At 34.2% G+C, this 21,949-nt stretch overlaps 1 protein-coding gene across 1 annotated transcript in view; it reads right to left on the reverse strand.

Annotated features, from left to right (window-relative positions):
* EIF5B (eukaryotic translation initiation factor 5B) overlaps nt 1-21,949 on the reverse strand; it is an 80,620-nt gene that overhangs the window by 29,607 nt on the left and 29,064 nt on the right. Inside the window, exons 2-6 of the mRNA XM_027842578.1 lie at nt 19,593-19,718; nt 19,414-19,498; nt 11,859-12,531; nt 9,473-9,696; nt 8,250-8,400 (exon numbers count right to left, since the gene is read on the reverse strand). Coding sequence (XP_027698379.1) covers nt 8,250-8,400; nt 9,473-9,696; nt 11,859-12,531; nt 19,414-19,498; nt 19,593-19,718 — 1,259 coding nt within the window. The remainder of the gene's footprint in view (nt 1-8,249; nt 8,401-9,472; nt 9,697-11,858; nt 12,532-19,413; nt 19,499-19,592; nt 19,719-21,949) is intronic.

Consider the following 21,949-nt stretch of genomic DNA (forward strand, 5'->3'; position numbering starts at 1 on the left):
AGAAGTGGGAAAGACAGAAAGGAGGACAAATTAGGGGAAAGGGTATTCAGAATGCAGGTTGTCTTGGGGTTGGGGAGAAAATTTGCAACTCAGAATCTTGTGGAAGTGAATGTTGAAAACTAAAAATAAATTAATGAATTTTTAAAAGAAAAAAGAACAGAACAATTTTAGGCTTATCTTCTTTTTGTCTAGTATACTTCTTCCTGTGGTGCTATTCCCATGACTCTAAGCTTCTGAAGATTTCCGCAGGCATAATGGGTAGATGAAAACAACTTGTTCCAATGGACCAGGAAAAGTGGCTGAAGTAGGTGCCTTCAGCACAAGAACAGCACAACTTTAGGTGTATTTTCTTTTTGCCTAGTATATTCTGCTTCTCCCTGCTGTGTTGTTCCCATGATTTGGAACCCAGTCCCTCAATGAACTACAAGGTTGTACATCCAACTACCTATCCATTTGAATACTGGTCTTTCTTCATCTACTGGGTTAGACAATGACAGCAAACTTTTGAATAACTATGGATCTCATCTGGAAAGCTCTACAAAGTACTGAAGCTTGATGCAATAAGAACAATGTCATACAAACAAGAACATCTGGAGGACAACTGCACAACTAGGAGGATCCTTTTTTGACTTACATGTCTGTTGTAGACTGCTGCATGACAGTGAGAAACACTTTTGGTGATTACATCTCCATTTTATGCATCTCATCATAGCAAAGATATATCTTTAAAGGAATCTTATATTACTTTGACACAGTCATGAACAACACTGTTGTTAGAGAGTTTTGAAAGCAAGGTTTTGCTCTACTGAATCAGTTTTGTTTTTTGTTTTTTTAAGAGTCAGCTAACAAGACAGTGGAATCCTAGATTTTCTACAACGTTCATTCAATAGTGTAACGGTCAAGATATGGTCTACCATGAAACATCACTTGTGAAAGCCTGTCTGTTAACTCTCAATAACCTCATCAAAGAAGCAATTAGTTCGTAAAATTTTTTGATACAAATAGGAATGAAAATTTGTATCAATCAGTAGTTAACTGATATTCATTCAGTCACCTTTTTAAGATTTCCCCTCCATACTGGTGATTCCTTCCCTTCCTTCAGACACCTTGAGAATCAATTCCCCAAAGTACTGGGAGTTACCCCCAATACAGACTACATCTGTATAAATCTGACCTAAATTTGACTCAAGATCCAATGCTTTTTCCCAAAGTATCACACTGTAACCAGGATGGTTTCACTCAAAGCTTTCTTCAAACTTGTATTGCTTTTGCACTGCTCCTTTTTATTACATGAAGTGATACTGCTCCTCATTTTTTACCAGGCTCCATAAGATTTTATAAATGAGTTTACATTCTAATCATGCCCTTGGAAGTCAAGTGTCCCGCTGGCAAGTATATCAAGTGTTTCCTGACTAAGGCCAATTTTTGAGGTTCTTTTTGGTCTTCATATAATAATAATTTTTCAAAATTTAGCAAACTTCTTCATGAAACTGTTATAATTGGCATCCATGTCCTTTCCTCCATTTCCTTTTTTTGGGGACATCAAAAACTTGTAATAAAGTTTAAGGTGAAACTCTGTTCATTGTATACTATATTTTTCTTTCTTCTAGGTTTGTTTTGTTTTGTTATCTTACTTCTAAAACAAATTAGAAGTATGAATGTGAAGACAACCGATCCAGAAATGGCTCGCATATCAGTAATGAGGCATTTCTTATTAAAATACAGTCAATTTCACTTCTTGTGATATTATTTGACATTCATATCTAGCACCCTCTATTTTTTTGAAGATGATATTAAGTGTAACTGTTGGGCTTCTATAACCTCTGACTCTTTGGCTTCTCCCGATTGTTCTCAAACCACATTTTACAATATTTTTTACTGTTCTTACTGAGAATCAAAGTTGACATCTATTTAATTTGGATCTTATTGAGTTCCTTATATAATTTCTTTAGCTCTTCATCTTCTGCTACAGATGTTAATATATAAGCTGCAATTATTTTGAGGATGGTATTTTTACAAATACAAATACCTGTCCGTAAGCACTGGGTAACTCACTGTCATGAAATGGTATTTCCTCTTGCCTCTGTATACACTATTGCTTTTATAAAGAGAACCTGCATCCTTCTAGTAACTACTTTTGTCTTCTCATTTTATTTATGGGAAGAACGTCAAGACTGATAGAATTGAAATATTCCACTAATATGCCCATTCATCAGTTACTGAACAAAGATACCACATTTAGAGTACCAATCATTGAAGTAATGTTTATCAAAAACCTAAAAATTGCATTATTCTTAGCAAGTAGCTCCTCTCCCTCACTATGCCAGTTATTGTAGAAGTGAAAAAGGGCTACACTCTAGAATGTTAATTGGCATAATGAAATATAACACAAAGCAATGAAAATTACAATCAATAAAGGAAATACAAACCAAAAAAAAAAAAAAGGCAGATCTAAATGGAGGATAGAAATGACATCCTAAATAATGAGTCAAAACCCAAACCATACAAACAATTAAAAAAACTATATTAAAGAAGAATGAAGATGAGACAACATACCAAAATTTATGATATATAGCTAAAATGGCCTTAAAGGGAAACTATACCCCTGACCACTTATATTAACAAGAGAATTAACAAACTCAGCAAGCAATTAAAAAGAGAAAAACAACAAATGAGTAATCCTAAAAGAAGCATAACAAACCTTGATATTTATAGTCAAGATAAACAGACTCAAAAAATTTAAAACCAATGAACAAAGTTTTGTTTTTTTTAAAAAAAACTGATAAACCATTTAGTTAACTTGATAAAAATAAAGAGCTCAAAACCAAATTTAACAAAAAAAGGTGGGGAGGGCTGTTGGTTCCAAAACAAATGGGGAAAGGGAGAGTGGAGTTTGGTAAATGTTGACAAATTACCATTGAATGAAGACCAAAAGAGCCTCAAAAATTGGCCTTAGGTAACACTAGATATACTTGCCAGTGGAAGACATGACCTTCAAGGACATGATTAGAATGTAAACTCATTTTAAAAATCCCTAAGGAACCTGATAAAACATTAGGAACAGTATCACTTCACGAAATAACAAGGAGCAGTGCAAAAACAATACAAGTTTTAAGAAAGCTTTGAGTGAGAGAGAAGACAGGGAAAGAGGGAGAAAGGGAGAGATTAGGATGGAGGGAGAGAGAACGAGAGCAAGATGAACAGCAGAGCAGTTTAGACAGAAAGAACACAGAGATCCTGGTGAAAAGCATGTGCAATAAGTGTGGAAAAGGCAGGTTTGTAGAGAACCAATGACCACTGAAGCATAAATATTAAATAAAATCCTGGCAAAGAGATTACAGCAATAGATACAAAGAGTAATTCATTAAAATAAAGTTGAATTTCTATGCAAGGAATGGTTGAATATTAGGAAAATAATTAGTATAACATTAAATTTATTCAACATCATCTTAAAAGGTTCAAAGTACTTAATCAGAAAAATGCAAATCAAAACTGACAAAAATGGTGAAAGATGGAAAAAATTAAAAGTCCATGAGGACTTTGGGAGGAAAATGACTCACTGCTGGTCAGGCTATAACTGATCAAGTCACTTTAGTCCAACCAGCATTTATAGATAATCACTAATACTATCTAAATTAAGACAACTTTCAACCTAAACAAAGTTCAGATCAGATATGGAGTAATATTGGTGCTAACCTGAAGTATATACCCACCCTTTCTTTTTAACAAAAAATAGCTCCTAATAGGTAAAGCTCCATGACCATCACTTGTTATCACAACTTTACAATGCTTTATTTAACTGCTTTCAGGGATGATGTGTCACCGGTGATGCAGTTAGGGGGTCTGGATGCTACATTGAAACAAACCTGAGTTCAGAGTTCAAAGCTCATTATAACAAACAGAAAGATGGTGGGATGTGTTGCTATATACCAAATGATTTCTATCTGGTGAGTACACAACTTGACAAATCTGTGGGCATTCATGGGGAGTAGAGTAAATCTTGGAGATACAAGGTAAAATACTACCAATGATAAAGTTCATCAACAGGGGCACATCAATGTCTAGACAAATTTTATCTGATTCTGTATCATCCATTTTATTTATCTGCTTAGTATGATCTCCAGCAAACAATAAAAATTATTAAATTAAATTTTTTAAAAATCCCTATAAATATGAAGGACAAAAACTACTTTGCTTACCAAAATAATTTTAAAAGTTAATATTCTAAATGGAGTAGGAGACTGGCCTTAGAGAAGGGGACACTTACACCCAGTTGTATCAAAGGCATATTAGATATGTGACCTGAGGCAAATCACTTACCCTCTCAGTGCCTTAGGCAATTCTCTAAGATTATAGGTTATTATTATTATGTGGTCTACCGTATCAGGGAAAGCCTTTTTTTCCCACACTGAGAGTTCTTTACACCAATGAAATCAAAGGTACGTATTTCCCATCCACAAACAAACCCAAATTAATCAAATCATCTTCCACACAAATCATAAAGACTTTTATCACCATAATATAAAAGCAATTAAATTTCTATTAATTTTATAATCCAGAACGGAAAGCAGAATATTATATAATAAACAAAAAATCTGATGACCAGTTTATTAGGATCATCACTCTAAATGTAGAAATGACCTCAGATGCTACTACATCAACTGCTACATTTTACAATCAAATTGATAAATGTTTTTATATAGTACATTTAAATGTACAGATTACTTTTTTAAATTTTATTTTTTAAACTAATTTAGAGTTCAGGGAAAGGAGATTCAAAGAAGCTAAGAGATAGGCCTTTGGTCACCAAGCTAGTGTCAAACGTGGAACTTGAACTCAAGATTTCCTGACTCAGAATCAGCACTCTACCAGGGGTAGGGAACCTGCTGCCTGGAGGCAACAAGTGGCCCTCTGGAGAGGTCCTCAAGTGCAGCCCTTTGACTGAACTCAAACTTTACAGAACAAGTTCTGCGCCCTAGACTATTTACTGCCTCTCCAATCCAGTAGGACTCACTCCTGGGCTACAATAAAAATGGCAAGCCAACATCTTACCTCTTCATTTTAAACCACTCAAAATAAGAAAGTCTAGAATACTTGTATTTTCTGAAGAAGAAAATCAGTAGGAAAGAAATTACATATACTTCTCACTTTGGACTAAAATCAATTTCACAATTTTTCTCATCCTGAAGCACTTGCACCCATTAAAAGTGAAAAGCAACACAGGGATTGTGGCAGAGAAAATAAAGAGCTGAGAAAGACTCAACTATACAAGATACCAAGTAGAAAAAAGGGCAAGCCCAGTAATGTCTATTAATTAATAACTAATTTTTTTTTCATTTCTCCTCTGCTTTGCAGGATGGATCAGTATGCCCACTCTCCTTAAAGTCCAGAATAGTTCATAGGGTTTTGAAAGAAATATGGCTAACTCTGTCCTGTGGCCTACAGTTACCCAGTCACCACATCGCTGCTTCCACATTTACCATCTCATCCTTTGCTAACATCCACAACAGTCTCCTCGGCCCTAATATTTTAACCCTAAAATCAAACAAACCACAACAAAATTCTATAATTCCACTATTATGCTATCACATGAACACTCACAATTTTAAAAATTCTGTAATTTTTAAAAGCACTTTGTTGTGATAAGTCTCTTCTGGAATGAGAGACAGCAGGGCACAATCGAAATCAACACTGGATTTAGAGTCACTATGACCTGGGTTAGTAACTTAAACTCTCTAGGTCTTAGTTTCCTCATTTGTAAAAAGAAGAATTTGGGCTAGATGGGCCTCAAAGGTCTCTTCCAGCTAGAGTCAATTTAAACAATATCAAGTTGATAAGTAGCAAAGTGAAAGTTTACACATTGTCTAGTTTCTAAAATCTAAAAAATCGTTTGCAATATAGAACTCTATTAACTTGGTCTAGACCCTGTTTAGTTTCACAAAATTGTTACACAACACACTGGAAAACAAGCTGAGGTAAAACAAGCATAAGAATCCTATGATTCTTCCTTGGTCAGCATGTAGTTGCGAAAGTGATGCATGCCTTCATCAAGGTCACTGCTGCTGCAAGGCTCCTTGCCCCGTCGCTGCCCAATTCTTGAAAAGATAACTAACTCTGCCCACTTTTGTGTTTTCTGATACTGATGTGGGCAAATAGCCACCATATGTCTGAAGGCAGGCCTAGGTCTGGAGGCAAGGTAATTTGTTTGTCATAGCAATCCTAGTATGATCACATCTAAGCTACAGAAATAAAGCAGATAAAAATGATTAACTCAAGGCTTAAATGTCAAGTCACTGGCTTAACACAAATCCGAATCTACAGACTGAAATTTGTAATGATGCTGACAGGCTAGCCTACAAAAAAGAACTCCTAATTATATATGGTACCAAAAAATAAGCTGTACCATAATCTAGATAATTCACATTAGTTAATTAATTTCTATTCAAGCTATTGCCTTTGAGAGAAAAACAGATATGGCATGAAATATTAGTGTATTTGAATGTAATGAAAGAAAAAAATAATTTTTTTTAAAAAATCACAGAAACAAACTACTGAACTTCCCCTGTCCTCTATCATTATCAACAGGTTTCTGTCCAGTGACTAGGACAGCAAGAGTAAAATAGTTAAGATTATAATGAAAATTTTGAATGACAAATGGTATTAAATAAGCCAAAAGATTTTTATATGTTCATAGTTTTCAGTAACAAGGATTTTGTTTGCAAATTTTAAATGCACTTCTCACTTAAAGAAAGCAAACTGATGGTTCTAGTTAAATTAGAGACAGTAAACATTACCAGTGTCAAAAATGACCTATAAACAGGAAAGCATGAAAAAAAGCTGTCAAATAATTCAAGTTACTTTCTTTGAAGTATGGAAGATTAGTAAGGAGTCAGAGCTTTAAATAATTCTCTCACATTGAGATGGAAACAAAGTCAGTGACTACTATTTGGGGAAAGGCTGAATAAATGACATTATATTAATTTAATGGACTATCATTTGCTCTAAAGAAGTAATAACATGAGGAAATTGGAGAAACACAGGAAGATTTGACTGAATTGATGATACATAACAAAGAAAATCAAGCCAATGTATAAAGTCAGATAAACGACAACACTAAAAGCTATCTTATCTTGGCTGCTAAGGATAAAATATGAATCATATTCTTTCTGCAGAGAAGAGGAAGACTAAAGGTGTAAATTGCTATCTATAATGTCAGACTGTGACTATCAGGGTTGAAGGCTTTAATACTTTAAAAAAGGTAACCGCGAAAACAAATTGTGAAGCCTTCTCCCTTTTCCCTTCAATGATCCTTTTTTAAATTCCTGGTGCACTTGCATATTAAGTATAAATCAAATAATCTTCTATTTACACACTGTATCTACTGCACAAAGATTCCTGTGGTACTACAGTGGAGAGATCACTCTGTTGTGAGTGCAGGCTTGGTTATTTAGAATCTCTGGGACAGTAAGGAAGCTACTTTCCCTCTCTAGGTTTCAGTTTCTTCAACTGAACTGGAATTCACCTCAACCCCCATTCTCACTAGCATAAGCCATACTTACTCTTTAAAACCCAAGTAAAACAGATTCTTTACTCCATGATGAAACCTTGCCTGCTTCCTAACATGTCTGGTAGAAGACCTTTCTCCTGCCTCACACAGCATACCGTTTGGCAATTCTATAGTACACCGATACAATTCTGTGCAATTTAGGTTACAAAAGGGTAAACGCCATCTCAGATAAATCCAATATCATAACTGGAAATTAACAATAGTCTGAACACTACAGGCATTTAATAAATGCTTATTTGAAAAAAAAATTCTCTAGCATGCCATTTTAGTATATTTTACCTTCCAAAAGTAACCCTGTAAGCTCTTTCAAGATAGCAACTGTATTCTGTTCCACCATATCCTCCACAGCACAGAATAGTATAGTGCAAAGATATATTCTTAATGAAATACTTGGTAAATTAAGGGAATAGGAACTCAAAGAGAAATACAATACTTTGTTTTGCTTTCAATCATCAATTCAGTTTCGTAATACTTTAACTTTTGACTTCTAATCAATTTTTGGATAGTAGTCTGGAAAAGAAGTGTCATTCTAAGGAATAACATGACTACCACCACCATTACTTTTTTAGTGTTTGGAATTTTTCAAAGTGCTTTCAGGAACATTATCTTTTTCAAACCCCAAAACACATCTAAACATCTTCGCAGAATTCACCAGCTGAGCTGGGCATATGCTATTACTTACCCTGAGCTTGGAGAAGTTTAAGAGTAGCCTCAGCTCTAGCTCTGGCTTCTCTCTGAGATTTCGTTAAAAGTTTGCCTTCCTTTTTCAAGCGTTCTTTTCTTTCTTTTTCTTTTTGCTTCCTTCTTTCTCTTTTTTCTTGCTCTAATCGTTCCTATAACAAATGATGTAAGAGAAGTATTGATATTAAAAAAATAATAAAAGAATCTTGGTCTAACATCAGAATACTGTATGCTTCCATCCTGCCTAGCACTGATTATGAGAGTTAAGTCAGGTCACTCAACAAGAGGTCCTGTTTTCTCACTGGCGAAATGTTGGGAGTTGGATAAGATAACCTCTAAGATTCTTTCCAGTTCTAAATGTCTTATGAAAACAGAAGAATCTGCCATTAAATCATATTTAAACATTATCAAAACATACTGGTGTAAACCAGAAAGAGTTTAAACTCAGCATGGTAGAGCTAACCTAACCCTCTCATTTTACAGATGAAGGAACTAAAGATCCAAGAGGCAAAGTTACTCCACAGCATCACCATCAGCACTAAACAATTTCTATGACTAACACTTTATACAGAGCCTTTAAATTCTGAAAATCAATTTTCACACAACATCTCATCTGAGTCCTAACATGCTAAGTCCTAAAGGCATCATTAGTCCCATAAAATAGATGGCAAGAGAGACAAAGAGGTTATTCAGAGTGTGTGCGTGCGTGCGTGTGTGTGTATGGCTAAGGATGTAGAAAGGTGGAATTAGGTTTTCCAAAAGACAAGTCCTGCTTTCTATCCAGTGTATTAGATTGCTACAAGTCATGGTTAAACCCATTTTCTGACTGCAAATCCAGTGTGCTCTTTCTCACAGGAATGACCTAGTAACATGCGAAAGGATTCTGAATTAAACTATCTTAAAGAGCATACATAAATATTCATAAGCAAAGATTCTAAAATGTGAAAAAACTATCAAATGGCAACCATTTGCTTTGATATAAGCAATTTTTATGTTAACTTCCACAGAGGAGGGGAGACAACATACTTCTTGATTTTATCAGTCATGAAGTTTTTTTAAGTCGTTAAGTCAACTATGAAAATTATGTCACAGAATTTTTAAAGATAGTATAAATTTAAGAGATGTTTTTTGAATAAGAAAAATAGGTATTAAGAAATCATACAAAATCAAAATTAATTACTTCATTAAGAGTTAAAGAAATAAGACCTAAGTGACTACACACACCTCTTCCTTACGCTTGGCTTCTAATTCTTCAAGTCGTCGGATGCGTTCCTCCTCTTCTCTCTTCTGTCTTTCTTCTTCTTCTTTAAGTTTAGCAAGGGCTTCCTGCATAGCTTTAACAGTGGCTTTGCTAGGACCTTTTTTCTTTTCTTTCTCCTTTTCTTTCTCCTCCTTTTCTTTCTTTTTTTTCTTATCTTTCTTCTTTTTGTCACTTTCATTATCATCAGCTAATAGAAAAGAGAAAAAAAGCTGTTAATTCCAACAGAAACTCTAAACATAAATTCCAAAGGTCTTTCTTATTTACTAGTGAAAATAAAATTAGTTGTCTTCAAATATGTACATTTATAGCACATATTCATTGTTTTCCCTTCAACATTTAATGTACTATCTAGTCAAAGTGACAAAAATAATCATATCTTTAAAGTCAACAATTCTATTGTTGAAAATAAGCTCTGAATATTTTATTTTTAAATAAGCTATCTGTTCAAAATTTTTTCAAAGCAGCTTATTTTATAAATGCCAAAAAAAACAAACAAAAAATATTCAGGAGAAACCTAAATGGCCAAAAATAGAATGATTAAATTGTAGTACATTAATATAATGATACATAATCAAATTAAGACTGAGAAATATATGTTATATAAAGAAATCAGCAAACTTCTTTGTGAAATAAGGCAAAGTAAAAAAACTAAAATAAAAGAACAGAGTACACACCACCAACAATCATACAAAAGGAAAAGTTAATTAGAAAAGAACCAATATACAAAGAATCCTAATGGAGACTTAGAATGAATGAATGAAAAGTTATATTTTGTGCACTGAAAATGGCATAAATAAACTGTTACTAAGTCAAATTTAGTTACAGTAATACTCAATATTATGGTTTTAATGTCATTAAGAATATAAAGATAACTTATACTTAATGGTCATAAATTTTTTTGAGATTTTAAAAACTTTAAAACTCTGATTTGCAAGAACTCACTATCAGAAGATAGCATAAAGTATTACTGAAAGAGAGAGAGAAAGATTGGCGGGGGGGAGACAACTTGGGGTTTTCCGGGAGGGAAGAACATGTGCTTGTGAGTTGGTTCTCTAGAAAAAGAGGCAGCACCCAGTAACTGAAAGAGCATCCAGAAACCAATGTTCTCCTGTAGTTTTTAAGCTCAAGGGACTTTTCCAGCTGTTTAAGTCTGGGGAAGTTACTTAACCTCGCTGAGCCTCCATTCCTTATCTGTAAAATAGAAATGCTAATAATAACTCACCATATCTACCTTACAGATTGTTGTGGGGAAAGTTTCATAAATCTCAAAGCACTTACCAAAGAAAAGGTCAAAAGATATGAACAGGAAATTCTCAAACAAACAAACAAAAAAAAAAACAAGCTATCTATGGACAGATAAAATGTTCCACATCCCTGATAATTAGAGGAATGCAAATTAAAACAATTCTGAGGTTCTACCTCACCTCTGATATAGACAAATTCTGAAAAAAAAAAAAAAGGAAAATGAAAAACATTGAAGGGATTACAAGAAAACAGACCAGTGAGTGCACTGGTGGTAGAGCTATGAATTGCTACAGCAGTTATATAAAGCAATATGGAATGATGCCCAAAAAATTACTCACCTGTGCTTTTCCTGTGAACTTGCCATGATATTACTAGCCTATACCCTATAGCTATACAGCCCCAACCCTAAAGAGATGGGGGAAAAAAAAAGATCCCAGATATATGAAAATCCAGCAGCTCTTTTGTAGTGGCAAAGAACTAGAAACTAGAGGGGGAACACCTTAACAAATTGTGGCATATGGATATAATGACTGTGCTGGAAGAAATAATGAAAGAGACAGTTTCAGAGAAACTGAAGACCTATATGAATAGATGCAGAGTGAAACAAACAGAACTATGAGAATAATTCATACTAAAATAACATAACAAGATTCACATTTTTGGACACAGGCAATAAAGGAACTGTTCACTATGAACATTTGTTACAAGGGTTTTCTTTTTATTTTTCTTTTCGGGGGGGGGAGTTAGGAAGGAAGAAAAAAAAATGCTTGTTATTTGAAAAAAATAAAATGTAATTACCAAAAGAGGCAGCATTTTTTAGCCTATGCTCCCAATAATAAATTTCTAAGTGTGATCACTTTAGATAAATCTATAAACTCAAGATTAGACTTTAAAAAATAATCAATACATAACCAAATACTCAGCAGAAAAAACCAAGAATGAGGGTTTCCTGCGAAAGAAAAAAAATTTTCTAAAGGCTATTTGCAAATAACTGGTCCAACCACAGAATTGTCTGCGTATGTAAATCACTGGTAAAATCAAAATCTATATGGAGTACACACAAAATACCAACTGTACTTTTCTTTCTTTCCTAAAATCACCAACCTTCTGTAGTTGTGAGAGTATCTCCCTTTTCTTCTGAGGTAGGAGCTGCTCCAGCATCAAGACCCACTCTGGATTTTAAAGCATCTTCCTCTGGTTTCTTCTGAGTTTCTTTCTGCTTTGTGTGTTCTTTTTTACCACTTTCAGACTCTTCTTTTTCTTTCAATTTTCTCAATTTTGCCTTTTCTTCATCTCTCTTTTTTCGTTCTCGTTCTTTTTTTTCTGCTTTCTTTTGTGCCACTGTTTTTATTTTGAAAGAAGAGTCATCATCTTCATTCCCACTTTCAACATGAAGAGCTGATTTGATTTTCTGATTCTTTTTCTGTGCTTTTCTAGACTGAGAGAAGTCATCAGAGTCATCACCACTCCCACCTGATGAATCTGCTCTGGTCCGGGCTTTACCTTTTTTAACGCTCTCTTCATCCTCTTCTGAACCATCTGCTTTTTTATTTGATTTCTGAGTTTTCCCTTTACCCTTCTTAGAAAGTTTATCAAAATTATCATCTTCACTTCCAGAAAGTGGTTCTATTCTTGTTCTGGAGGTCTTTTTTGATTTTGACTCTTTCTCCTCTGCTTCTTCACTATCATCATCCAAACTCTGTTTTTTACCCTTCTGTCCTTTCTTTTTTCTTTCTTGCTTAGAAGTACTGAATTCTTCTTCATTGTTTTCTGCTGCCTAGAAATTAGTACATTAGCACATTAGTGATTACCTTAAAACAACAACCTGAAACACACACTACAAGGCAAGGCTACTAGTAATACTGAAATAATTTTCATGCCAAATTTCTTTTTGAAATTAAGTAAATGAGAGAGGGATCTGTGAAAAATGTCTTCAAATGAGCACCAAATAGCCAGCCTCAACTCCAGGAACAACACACACTCTCAAAAGAGCTTGATGGTAGCTACCACCATCAAAAGATCAGGTTTATCTGCTTCCCCTAAGGGGAATATAAAGGTCAAGAAAACAAATACAAAAAGCAAAAGAAATAGAACCATATATGCCCTGAAGATTTTCTTTGGTATCTCCCCAGAAACTGAACACAGTACAAAAAAGGAAAAGCCCTACCTGAATTTTTCTGAATTTTCACATTTGTAAAACTAACAAGCATAGCAATTTTATAAGCAAGAAGTTTTAATAAAATTTTATGCTCTTCAAGTAACCACATATCACTTTACTTTTAAGATGGGGGGGTTCTTAACCTGGAGTCCGTAAATTTGGTTTATAAAAATATTTTTAAAGGTATCTCAACATAATTTGTTTCCATTATAATCCTATGTATTTTACGCATTGAAAAACATTATTTTCAAGAGTCCATAGGTTTCATCAGATTACCAAAGGGGTACACAACACCCAAAAAAGTTAAGAACCCTTGTTTGAAGGGAAAAGACTTTTTTTTTAAAAAAAAAAAAAGAAAAGTGTATGTACACAAAGATCATTTTACTTCTGTGTTTTTTCTCTCAAAGAGAATCTGAGAAATAACAACAGAAGCAGTTTCAGAGTGTGAGATCTCTGAGAAAGAGCACCTGTTTCGTCTTTCTTTGTGTCCTCAGTGCTTTGCAGAGTGCTTGGCACTGAGTAAGTGTTTAAATGTTGACTGACTTGACCTGAGAAGACTTGTATAGTCTGATGCAAGGTGAAGTGAATAAAATCAGGAAAACAACTTAAAGAGTTATGATGCCATAAAGAAAATAACTTTGGACTCAAGGTACAAGAATGAGACATATATTTTTGGACATGGCAAACATGTAGATCTGTTTCATTTAAGTACGTTCATTTCTTACAAGGAATATGCTTTTACTTTTTTCATCGGGACTTGGAGAGGGAAGCTAACTGTAATGTTGCACAATGCACCGCAACCCCCCCCCACCCAAAGAAAACTGGGTCACTGAATGATTTGCTTAAATGCAGAGAGAACATAAAAAAAAAAAAAAGACAGACAAGCAAGGGCAACTCTGAAAGTTACATAATGAATTTAATTTACTTTTTAAAAAGCAAGCTGAATACAATAAATTCATAGTTTTATATATAATTTTCTTTTCTATTCTACATATGAAAATTTTCATCTCTTTTTTGTTTGAAAAATTCAGAAAAAAATCACTTTTTTCTTTTTTACTACAGAACTAAAATGTGTTAAAGAAAAATGAAATCCAAGAAAAGACAAAGCAAGAGAAAACTTAATTAGCCATAATGAGTTCAAATCACCTGGCCCAGAAAAACTATATTCAGGGTTACTGAAAGAGCTAGCTAGTAGAAGTGATTGTTGAATGACTAATAGTGTTCTTTGTAAAATCTTGTAGCGTGTGAAAAACACATCAAGACTGAAGAAGGGTCAAGAATATCAAGGGAAATAATGAAAATAAATGTGAAGAAAGGTAGCCTAGCCATACTAGATCTCACACTGGATTATAAAACAGTAATCATCAAAACAATCTGGTACTGACTTAGAAATAGAGTAGTGAAGCACTGGAACAGAATAGGTACACCATGCACAGTAGTAAATGACTATAATAATCTATTGTTTGATAAACCCAAAGATCCAAACTTTTGGGACAAGAACTCACTATTTGACAAAAGCTGCTAGGAAAACTGGAAAACAACTGGCAGAAACTAGGTATAGATCAGCATCTTATACTGTACGACAAGATAAGGTCAAAATGGGTACATAACATGGACATAAAGGGTGATAATGAGAAAAAAATTGGGGCAAGGAAGGGTTTACCTGTCAGAGCTATGGATCAAGGAAAAATGTATAACCAAACAAAAGATAGAGAGCATTATGAGATGTAAAATGGATGATTCCGATTATATTAAATTAAAAAGGTTTTGCACAAGCACAACCAATGCAACCAAGATTAGAAAGAAAACAGAAAGCTAGCAAACAATTTTTTTATAGCAAGTTTCTCTGAAAAAGGTCTCCTTCACTTCTCATATACAGAACTGAGCCAAATTTATATGAATACAAATCATTCTGCAAATGATAAATAGTCAAAGGATAAAAACAGGTAGTTGTCAAATGAAGAAATCAAAGCTCTCCATAGTCATATGAAAAAATGCTCTAAATCATTATTGATTAGAGAAATGCAAATTAAAACAACTCTGAGGTACCATCTCATACTTATCAGGTTTGCTAACACGACAGAAAAGGAAAGTGATTAATGTTGGAGGGGATGTGGGAAAATTGGGACAATAATGCACAGTTGGTAGAGTTGTAAACTAATCCAACTATTCTGGGGAGCAATTTAAAACTATGCCCAAAAGGCTATAAAACTATGTATACTCAGCAATACCACTACTAGGTCTGTATCCCAAAGAGATGAATTAAGGAATGAATGAATGGAAAAGAAACCAAGTTATCCCACACTGCGACTTTCCCCATTGCAGCTTTGATATATTGTGAGTCAGGATAAGAAATTAAATGGGAATTTTGAGGGAGTTTTGAAGAAGCCACAGACCACACGTGAAGACCAGCAGACAAAACAGAAAAAGCTCAGAAACTCAGAAATGCATAAAATATATGTATAATATTGTATAATATCAACACAAATTTTACAAAAAGGTACCATATACATCCCATAAAAGAAAAAGAAAAAATTCAAACTTCTTCTCTGGTTATGCGAGAAGGGCCAAAAATTTTTACATGGATTTTCCAGATCCCTGGGGCTAACTTTCATGATGTGGAAGGGATAACTATTTGTGCAAAACTATTTACAGTAGCTCTTTTTGTGGTGGCAAAGAATTGGAAATTAAGCGGATGCTCATCAATTGGAGAATGGCTGAAGAACAAGTTGTGGTATATGATTATTTTTATTATTTTATTTTTCCCCAGTGACATGTAAAAACAAACTTTAACCTCTGTTTTTAAAACTTTGCATTCCAAATTCTCCCCCTTCCTCCCTCCCCACCCCCCCTCACTGAGAAGGCAAGCAAATTGATATAGGTTATACATGTGTAGTTATGCAAAACATTTCCATAATTATTGTAAAAGAAAACACAGACCAAAAAAAAACCCTCAAGAGAGATAAAGAAAGCAAAAAAAGTGTGCTTCAATCTGTATTCAAACACCATCAGTTCTTTCTCCAGGGATGGATAGCATTTTTCATCACAAGTCCTTCAGATCAATGTAGTGATTCAAGACAAGTCATTCATAGCTGATCATCTTTGGTATATGACTGTAATGCAATACTATTGTGCTATAAGAAATGATAAGTAAGATGATTTCAGAAAAACCAGAATTGACACAAACTGACGCAAAGTGAAGTGAACAGAACCAGGAATAACACTGTACACAGTAACAGCAATACCGTATGACGATCAACTGTGAATGACCTAGCTATTCTCAGCAACACAATCATCTAAGACAATTTCAAAGGTCTGGCAATGAAAAATGCTATCAACAACCAGAGAAAGAACTAATGGGAGGCTGAATGCAGATTTAAGCATACTATTTTTCACTTTCTTTTCTAGTCTGTGTCTTCTTTCACAACATGACTAATATGGAAATGTTTTGCTTAATTGCACATGTAAAACCTTTATCAAACTGCTTACCATCTCAGGGAGGGGGGAGTAACAGAATTTTGGAACTCAAAATGTTTAAAAAATCAATGTTAAAAATTGTCTTTATATGTCATTTGAGGAAAAACTAAACTATTATTAAAAAAAGACTGAAGGGCAAATAGTCCAAATTTCAAAAAAAACAAAAAAAAAGAAGTCTGAATTCTATAAAATATAAGCTAATGCCATGATTCTGAATAGTTCTAGAATATATTATTAAAGGAATGGAGTCATCATGAAGATCCAGAATGGCTTCAGTAAGAGCAAGTCATGCAAAACCCAGACCAAATATATTTCCTTTTTTGACGAGAATTTATTTGATTGGTAAAAGAAAGGAATTTTATAGATACATTCTCTAGGATTTCAGTAACATACAAAGTTTCTCAAGCTATATTTCTGGACAAGATGAAAGTAAAAGCTGAAACACAGCACAGTTAGCAGAAATGGGGAATTGAGTGACTGAGCTCAACTACTATTAATAGATCAGAGTGGGGGGAAGCGGGAGTTTTAGATTTTAGTGTTATTCAACACTTTAATCAGTAATTCAGACAAAGGCAGACTTGGAAAACATCAATTTACAGATGATTCAAATGTGACAATAGCTAACATGTTAGATGATAGCCACATAATCCAACCCATAATTGGACAGGAATCCCCTCAACAGTATTGCCAGAAAATGGATAACTAGCCTTTGTACCGATGACCACCATTACTGGAGAAGTCATGCATTCATAAGACACCCAATTCTAACCATAGAAAGTCATGTTCAGAAGCTTTTCTTCACATCAAGCCAAAATCAGTCTCTAAACAATGTCTCTAGCCTCCTACTGCTATCCTTTTATGGTAAGCAGAACAAGTCTATTCCCTCTCTATTCTCACGTATCAGGGCAACAATGATCATATATCCTTTATCTTTAATTAATCATTAGTGAAACCCTCAATTTTTTTAGTGTTGATTTACTATTTTCATCTTCTCATGAATTGTCTGGACCTATCCTTTAAACACACTTCTGCTAGGAATTTCCCCAGTTGGTTGCCTTTTTAAATCATGGTTTATGTTCAAGAAAAATGTCTTGTCTTCTTTATATTTGGGATAAGTTAAGTTGTACCTGATAAATTTTTCTTAAAAACTTAACACAAAGGCTGGAATTAGAATCTCAAAATGCAAGAACAATGGACTTTAAATCCTAATTTGAGTATAAGAAATCAACTTACAACAAGTAGATTTTGGGGGAGATTTGGCTAGTTCATGTGAAAAAGATCTGGGGATCATGACTAACATAGAAATATGTTTAACATGATTGTACATGTATAACCTGTACCAGATTACTTGCTGTCCTGGGGAGAGAAGAGAGAAGAGAGAAAAATTTCGAACTCAAAATCTTAAAAAAATGAATGTCGAAAAAGATCTGGAGATTTTAGTGGAGTACAAACTAATATGAAATAATAACCTAATAGGAAAAAAAGTTATTGAGTTGTTAGTAAGGTTTTAGCCTCACTGCATTAATAAAATGCAAAATGTACAGAATGTGCTGGCCAAACTATACCTAGATCAGTAGTTAGTTTATCATCTGTGAACTCGGTTTTTAAAAAAACACTGATAACTGTGCCAATGTAATTAGTTTCCTTGGTAATCCAAATTTTAATATAAATATTTAGTGTTTCACATTATCAAGTAGTTGGGGTTTTTTTTCTCCAAAAAATACTTATAAACAAAAACCCAAAACAATTAATTTCATAAGTGGTCCAATTGGGGAGAAACCAAGTGAGGCCAATTCAGTAAATTTATTCAATGCATCTAAAATCTTTATACTAAGAAAGATTACAAAGGTTTCACCAGACTTCCTAAGAGGAATCTATGTAGTGCAGACACTGGTTATCCATTTTCTGGCAATATTGTAGAGGGGATTCCTGTCCAATTATGGGTTGGATTATGTGAATGTCATCTAACATGTTAGCTATTGTCAGATGAGTCATCTGTAAATTGATGTTTTCCAAATCTGCCTTCGTCTGAATTACTGATTAAAATGTTGAATAGTACTAAGATCTAAAACTCCCACTTCTCTTCATTCTGATCTATTAACAGTAGTTGGGCTCAATCACTCAATTCCCCAACATAATATCAAAAAGTTTAAAAATTCCTGACTAATCTAGACAGATTATCATGTTCACTTCTAAGGACTTTTTGGGAGGATATTTCAAGAACTGGAGCACAAACAAGAGTATACCTAGGAAGAGGAGGACACTGCAAAATATGCCATAAAAGAGCAATTGAAGAAACTGGTGATATTTGGGGACATTAAAACTGTCATCAAATGTTTAAAGGGCTACACTATAGAAGAAAGATTAAACTAATCATTCCTATACAAAAGGACTGGTGAACTTCAGGAATAAGTTGCAAAGAGGTGTAAGGTATATATTAAGTCATACTTGCCCCAAAGTAAAATGGACTGATTTGGAAAGTTGTGTACTCTCCATAACTTAAAGTCTTTATTCCTTTCAAACCTGATATCGTGAAATAGACAGATGAACAGCTATGAAATAAAATTTGTCCCATATGAAAAGTCACACACAAGTTTCTTCAAAATATGTAAAAAGGCATGGACTGAAAGGCCTATCCACCAAGAAACCTATCCAATAAATAAATAAATAAATGATTAGGTGATTGAATATTTAAATAAATAAATGAGTGATCAGAAAGTATGCCTGATTTCAAGAACCTGGAGGGGAACATGTAACTTAGGACTAAAAATCAGTGAGTTTAATTACTGAATTTGAGACTACTGAACTAAAGAAAGAGAATCTTCATAAATTTTAATAATTACATGAAATTTAAATAAATTAGCTTAAAGCAGTTCGTGTCACTTAATAAAAATAAACACAAGTTAGTAAAATTTATCTTAAAATGATAATTCTAAATTTTATCCAGTGGCTTGTAGCTATTTAGAGGCATGAAGTAATCACTTGCCAACTAGAGGAGGCAAGAAGAATAAACAAGTCTTTCACCTTTACTCCAGTAGTTTCACGGTCAACCTTGACTCCCTGTGCTTCTAAAGACAACTCTTCAAGCTCTTTCAGGATATCATCCTCACTAGAAACCAAAACAAATTTTCAAAAGATAGATTAATAAGTGAATCAAATATAAATATCTCAGAAACTACATTTTAAAAAAATAACATGCTTACTCAAAATCTTGTTTCTTCTTATCCTTTTTCTTTTTACCCTTTGACTTCTGAGGTTCCTGTTCCTTGGCAGCACCAGCTCCCTCTATTTCTGCAGCCAAGGCTTCAAGATCAATATCATCCTTGGCACTTTAACAAAAACAAAGAAGATCTACATGTTAATAAAGCATGAGCTAATTTAGCATTTCCTTACATCAGAGAAATTTCTAATTGAACAAAAAGCTAATAAATACTCAAAACAGTCAAGAGAAAATGACAAAATAAAATAATTTGAAACAAATCTACTCCAACTAGCACAGTCCCAAGAAGGCAGTTAACGCTAAACAAATGCTGGAGGAAAAAATGAACATGACAATAAAGGCAAGTAACTTTAGAACTAGTTATTCCCCTTTCAGAAAAATTAGTCAAGCCTGTTTCCTTACTGTAGTGAAGTTCTATTCTGATGACTCATCAAGTGCACAGGACCCCAGGTTCTCAAAGGCTAGGCCTGCAAAGTAGAATCTCTGACAGGTTCTACAATGTTGCAAAGGCTGCAGGTATAGTCAGAGCCAGAAATGGGGGAAAGAGCGGAAGATATGGCAGGGAATATGAGAGGAGAGAAACAAAAGATAATCAATAAAAATGTTGTGATTGAAAAAAAAAATAGAAAGCTGTTAACTGGAGAAAGCAGTTCTGTTGGTTGCTGAGGTCAGAAGTCAGATAGCAAAGAGCTGAGCAGTGAAATAGAGGAGAGGAAGCAAAGACAAGTACAGACAGCCAGCTTTAGAAATTTGGTTGAGAAAAGAAGCAAAGATAGGACAACAGTTTGAAGAATAGTAGACTATAGCGAAGACTTTTTAAAGAATGGGAAAGGGATATTTGAAGGCAATAGGGAACAGATAGAGAAGAGGTCATAATTAGAGAGGGAAATGACTGGAAAAGATAAAAAGGGATGGAATTGAGTAAATATATAGGGATGGTAAGAAGAGTTGCCTCACTGTCAGACTAGGGGAAAAAAGAGAAGAGGGGTAGGGAATGATGGTCAAGGAATCTGGGTTCAAAAGACAAGGGAGGTCAAATTGAGTGGCCTAAATTTTCTCAGTAAAGGCAGAAACAAGGCTCTCAGCTTGCTTGAGGGATTGGGAGAAGTGGCAGAAGGGAGATCTGTGATGGCTAAGGAAAGAACAGAAGGTTTAAAATACTGGGAGGTGAGAGAGATGGGGATTCAATTAGGGAGGAATAAAAGGACTGCCTTAATGCCATGAGGGACAGATTAAAGTTTAATAACAAATTTATAACATATTCAGTCAAAATGTACTGTTTGACTTACTCCAGCTCCATTCACCATACATGAGAAAGAAGAGACAGGGGCTAAGAGTATTCTCACCAAGTATGAACCAGGGATAGGCAGTAATAGGACAAAGCAGAGAGGAATTTGAGAGTATATGGACAGGGGTGGTGTAAAGGGTGAGAAAGAGAGGAATTCTTGACTAATTTGGCTAATTTTAATTTAATTTCAAATCAAGATTTGAAAGGGAGGAAAAGTGAAGTGAAAAACGGGTAAATGGAGGTCAGATGAGGGTAAAACATAGGTGTAGAAGGACTGAAACGCAGAGAAAGACAAGACAGAAAATCAGAGGAATGTAAAAGTCTTTAATTAAGGAAACGGGTAAGGGGGAGATCCAAGATGTGACCCCTCCTGTATGTGGCTAAAATTAAGGAGTATGCTCATGGGAATTTAAGGAGATTAAGGAATTCGGGTGTTAGAGATTTGAGGGAATATCAACACTGATTAAAGTTAGGGACAAGGAAGGGGTAGAGAAGATGAAAGGAGAAAGGAGAAAAATGGTGAGCCAAATAATGAACTTTTAAAGAAGGGAGAGTAGGACTAAAACACAAGAGCCACCATGATTTGAATAGGGTGAAAATTTGGTACGATAATCTGCCTTGGAAAGGCCATGTCAGGCATTAAAGTCTAGCATGAACAAGCCAAGGCACTAAAGCAAGAAAACCAGAAATTGAATTTAATAAACAGTAAGTCAGATCAGTTTAACTCAAGAAAGGAATTCCTGTCAGAAATTCATGAAAATGTTAGACAAAACAGAAAACATAAATTAGAGAAAGAACTCCCTATTTGATTAAAAAAAACAAAACACACATCTGGGAAAACTGGAGCAGTCTAGCAAAAATCAGTCTTAGATCAACACCTTATATCATATTTCAAAATAAATTCTACATAGATGTGACCTTAATTATTACAAAAAATAGTTAACTTTTATTACTTAAAACTGAAAGGTTTCTGCAAAACAAATTAATCTACCTAGAATAAGTGGTCTGAATAGAAAAAATGTTTGTACCAAACTTCTGTGATAAAGGAATGG

The sequence above is a fragment of the Vombatus ursinus genome, unplaced genomic scaffold (assembly GCF_900497805.2).
Source record: "Vombatus ursinus unplaced genomic scaffold, bare-nosed wombat genome assembly UNPS02014877.1, whole genome shotgun sequence".
Lineage (NCBI taxonomy): Eukaryota > Metazoa > Chordata > Mammalia > Diprotodontia > Vombatidae > Vombatus > Vombatus ursinus.